This window comes from Microtus oregoni, unplaced genomic scaffold (genome assembly GCF_018167655.1).
Source record: "Microtus oregoni isolate MIOR12 unplaced genomic scaffold, Mior012 000153F_ref0000387, whole genome shotgun sequence".
In the NCBI taxonomy this organism is placed as follows: Eukaryota; Metazoa; Chordata; class Mammalia; order Rodentia; family Cricetidae; genus Microtus; species Microtus oregoni.
In genome coordinates, this window is record NW_024544808.1 from 109,701 (window position 1) to 114,422 (window position 4,722).

At 45.2% G+C, this 4,722-nt stretch overlaps 1 protein-coding gene across 1 annotated transcript; it reads right to left on the bottom strand.

Moving 5' to 3' along the window:
- Nucleotides 1–325: 325 nt before the first annotated feature.
- Nucleotides 326–936, bottom strand: LOC121445045 (peptidyl-prolyl cis-trans isomerase NIMA-interacting 1-like). The gene has a single exon (XM_041647024.1). It carries the CDS (start codon nucleotides 934–936, stop codon nucleotides 439–441), a length of 498 nt encoding a protein of 165 aa, XP_041502958.1. The 3' UTR covers nucleotides 326–438.
- Nucleotides 937–4,722: the final 3,786 nt, after the last annotated feature.

The window sequence follows — 4,722 nt, forward strand, 5'->3', positions numbered from 1 at the left end:
TCCAAAGTATCATATCCTTAGATCCAAATTTTATTTTATTTTATTTTATTTTATTTTCAGTGGTTCCAGATTTAATGGAGGTGCATGGGCGCTGCATCACACCTGAGGCTGAGGTGTGCAGCGTCTGCTTTTTGCAACTGAACAGAGGAACAGAGCATAAAACTAACAAGAAACAAGTCCCTCCTGCCTGCCTCTGAGACCTGGGTGTCAGGTCACCTTTGACCCCCTGAGCCTGGGGCTTCCATACCCACACTGCCCTTCTGAAGTTGATTCCTTCAGAAGAAGCCTGGCTAGGACAACCCCAAATGGGGTCAAACAGGAAGTAGGAAGCTCAGAGTTACTATCTAGAGCCCCTCTCCCAGCCATTTCAGGAACAATAAATACTGTGTGACAGTAGCAGGAAGGGCGTCCATGGGCTGGCTGGCCAGGCGCCTGCCCTCATTCTGTGCGCAGGATGATATGGATGCCCGAATCTGTGAACACTGGCCCTCTCATCTCCCCTGTCCATAGAGCAAATGCTGCATCCTCAAACGGTTTCTGCATCTGACCTCTGCTGAAGGCACCAAGGTCTCCCTTGGCGTTGGCAGAGCTGCTGTCGCTGAACTGTGAGGCCAGAAATTCAAAATCTTCTTCTCCTGACTTAATCTTCTGGATGTAGCCATTAATCAGTTCCAGGGCCTCCTCCTTGCTCCTGGTGATCTTTTCCTGCCGCCAGGATGAGGGCCTCCGAGACTGGTTGTGTTTCACCAGCAAGTGCGAGCAGCGCACCCTGGCTGGTTCTCCCTGGCCATTCTTGCTACTGCCTCCAACACTGCTGCCACCACTGGGCCGCTCCCACTGGCTGGCATTGGTGATGTGATTGAAGTAGTATACCCGACCAGAGCTGCGACTCATGCGCTTCTCCCAGCCCGGCGGCAGCCTCTCCTCGTCCGCCATCTTCCCTCCTGCCACAGCGCCTGCTCCGCCTCCGTGGCTATGACCAGATCCAAATTTTAAAGTCAAGGCATTTTCAAAATATCTATGTTGGATTAGTTCAGCAGCATTTATAAACAAATATCTTTTAGCAGCTGTTGCTCTTTTCTCAGCATTCAAACAATTCAAAGAGAGCATAATAGCATACAGTATCAAGATTCTCTGTGTATTTTCCATTTTTGTATGGCTGTATTTTGACCTCTATTTCATTTCTTTTTACTTTTATTTTATATTTTATATTCTCTGTATATCTTTGACCTGGAATAACTTTGTAGACCAGGCTGTCCTTGAACTCTCAGAGATCCTTCTGTCTCTGCCTCCCAGGCACTGGGATTAAAGGTGTGTCCTACCACACCTTGAAGTCACAGAGTTCAACTCAGAGGTCAATCTACCTCTGTCTCCCAAGTGTTGGGATTAAAGGTGTGTACTACGACACCCAACTACTCTCTTTCTTCCCTTTTTTTTTTTACTTTAAGAACTTTAACGTTTAGCATGCATATATTTTTAACACAGTGTAAACAATTTAAAAATTTTCTTTGACTTTGAATCTTTCTTTTACTGTATATGTCTCCTTTTTGACCACATGAGTCCTTAATTTAGCAAGCAATATCAGTAGGATTAAAGCCGTGGCTATGCCAGCTAGATCCAGTCCATTCCTTAGCTTTCCAGCCTCATGGCTGAGGTACTGGCTGTATCCATGTTTACTGCCACAACTCTATGGCATTTCAAGGTCCTTGCCAGCAAATAAGTTGCAGCATTATGTCCACAGACAACACACAAGTCCCCTCTCTGTAGTTGGCCCTCCTGCCTTCAACAGTCAGAGTTTGCCCTGGCAGGATGGCCCAGAAAGCCAGCATTTTAAAACAGCACAACTCTTTTCCTGCTACAGCTGAAAACAAACAAGCATTCAGTCGGCTTTTATCAACACCATTTAAATGTTTCTTGGCAGGACCTCTTAAGAGCTGCAGGGTTTTGCAGCTGAAGCTGAGTCAGGAAGCCTCTCTTAGATGAGAGCGCTTGCTTGCTTCTAGCAAGCAGAGCAGACCCGAGAAATCGCTGCTACCAAGAAAACATGCTTTACTCTTTCCCAAGCTTTCTCAGGCTTTCAGTGGATTCAGTTGTCCACATGTTGGGCGCCATTCTGTGGGCTGTGTTCCTGCTGCCCCAGCTCCTGGTCACCTGGCTAGCTTATGCCCCGAAATAATTACACGGAAACTGTATTCTTTTAAACACTGCTTGGCCCACTAGCTCTACCCTCTTACAGGCTAATTCTCATATTTTGCCTAACCCATTTCTAATAATCTGCATAGCACCACTAGGTGCGCTTACCGGGAAAGATTCAGCATGTCTGACCTGGCAGCTTGCTCCCTCACATCTGCTTCAGAGAGCAGAGCTATCGTGTCTGCTCGGAAGAGGGGAACACGGCGTCTCTGAGCTCACTTCCTCTTCCTCCCAGCATTCTGTTCTGTTTACTCCACCCACCTATGTTCTAACCAATAAAATGGGCCAAGGCAGTTTCTTTATTTTTTAACCAATGACCTTCCTCCATCACATGTGGGTTGGAAGAAAAGAGAGGTTAAAAGGGGAAGAGGAAAAGAGAAGGGGAAGGTTGAGGAGAACTTGAGGGAATGGGATAGTCAAGATGGAGGAAGGACATAGATGAGAACAAGGAAAGAGATATCATGATAGAGGGAGCCAGTATGGGGCTAGCAAGAAGCCTGACTCTAGAGAACTTACCAGGAATCCACAATGATGACTCCAGTTAAGACCCTAAGCAATAGAGGAGAGGGTGCCTAAACTGACCTTGCCCTGTAGTCAGACTGAGGAATATCTTAAATGTCATCATAGAAACTTCATCCAGCAACTGATGGGAACAGAGGCAGAGACCCACATCAGCACTGGACTGAGCTCCCAAAGTCCAGTTGAAGAGTTGTAGGAGTGAGAATATCAGCAAAGAGATCAAGACCATAATTGGTATACCCACTGAAACAGTCTACCCGAGCTAATGGGAGCTCACTAACTCCAGCTGGACAGGGAAGGAACAAGAGTAGTTACAGACTAGTCCCTCTGAATGTGGGTGACAGTTGCTTGGCTGGGGTAGACTGCGGGGCCACTGGCAGTGAGACCAGAATTTATCCCTACTGCATGTACTGGCTTTTGGGAACCTATTCTCTTTGGATGGCTACCTTGCTCAGCCTAGATATAGTAGAGAGGGCCATGGTCTTTCTTCAAAGCAATGTGCCTACCCTCTCTGTGGAGTGGATGGAGGGTGGGGGATGGTAAGTGTAGGGAATGGGAGGAGGGGAGGCAGTGGGAACTTGGATTGATATGTGTAATGAGAAAAGATAGTTTGTTTTCTTTTCTAAAAATAATAAATAATGGATAGATTGGAAATCTTTCTCCTACTGGTGGTAATTGTAGGGAAAAATGTACCTTTTGCAATGATGTTGCTGTGCTTGATTTGGATATAAAAAAATTCCATATGTCCCTGTTTCCTTAGGAGACTTATCTTAAAGGCACATGAGCTGCACTGAGAATGAAAAAAGGGCAGGACTTAGTTTCTCCTTTCATCAGCTGATGTACAAATCACACTGTCAAGTTTCTATGTTCCCATCTTAGAGACTTCAGCCAGGCTATACAAACAATTACCCAGCAACAAACACTATCCCCCAGTTTTCTCTGTTTTGTCTTGACAGGCAACCCCTGTCAGCTTGAAATTTACCTGTTCTCACAAAAACCAACTGTCTCCCTCAAAATGTTGGGTAAAAAAAGAAGAAGAAGGGGGAGCAGGAGGAAGTGGAGGCAGTGTGGAAGTCTGAAGCTCCATTGTTAAGAACTCTTGCTGTTCTTGCAGAGGACCTTGATTGAGGAGGGTCATCTGCCACACCAACTCCAGTGTCGTCTGTGTGACATGACATATGTCATTATGCCAGACGGGAGCTACGTGTCCCATGGGACTAGGCTTCCTGGAGGTCAATGGCAGACAGCCTGGTATTAGCCACAGCTGAGGCATAGACAGGTTTCTCGATTATCTGGCTATGCGGGATATGAGCTTTGCACAATCTCTTTTATAATAATGATGTTCTATATATATACAAGACAAGGATCATTCTCTTCAGAAACAGCTCTGGGATAGGAAAGCACAGTATGGGAATGTATAAGACTACAGCAGAACCTTTGTTATACACAGGGTGTGTGATGAGCAAGGGAATAGATGGGTTAATGTTGATGGACAAAGACCGTTATATTATACTTTGAACTTTATGGATAGGCTTTCTAGATCCCAACCCCCATGATGTCTGCTGCATAAGAAGGTACTAAAAAGTATATTTCAGCAGGTGCAGAGAACTGATTAGGTATATTTGGTCACTAGATGAAATAAAGGGTTAGGAAGAGGAAGGGCCATGATAGCGATAATGAGACAGAAACTTTCTATTCATAAGATGAAACCACTTGTCTGAGGTTTACAGTCCCAAGGACAAGATTTCCTCTTCTAAGGATGCTTTATGTCTAACACCTATTCCTGACAATGTACTTTTCTTAAATATTGCTGATGTGACTAAAAGAAGCTTTCATACTGTGCCAACCAATGACACATGACCTTCTGATTTGTTCTTTGTTTGAATACTATATTAGTGAAAACATGAATTCAGTAAAATCGCAGCAGATTCCAACCACTCTCTTGTGTGTTGTGTCTGTCTGTCATTCGCCGAACTTGTGCCTTCCTGTTACCAGGACCCTGCTTCTCCC

What these genes read in the sequence shown, in the direction of transcription:
- LOC121445045 (XM_041647024.1), bottom strand. Translation starts at nt 936, where the DNA reads ATGGCGGACGAGGAGAGGCTGCCGCCGGGCTGGGAGAAGCGCATGAGT.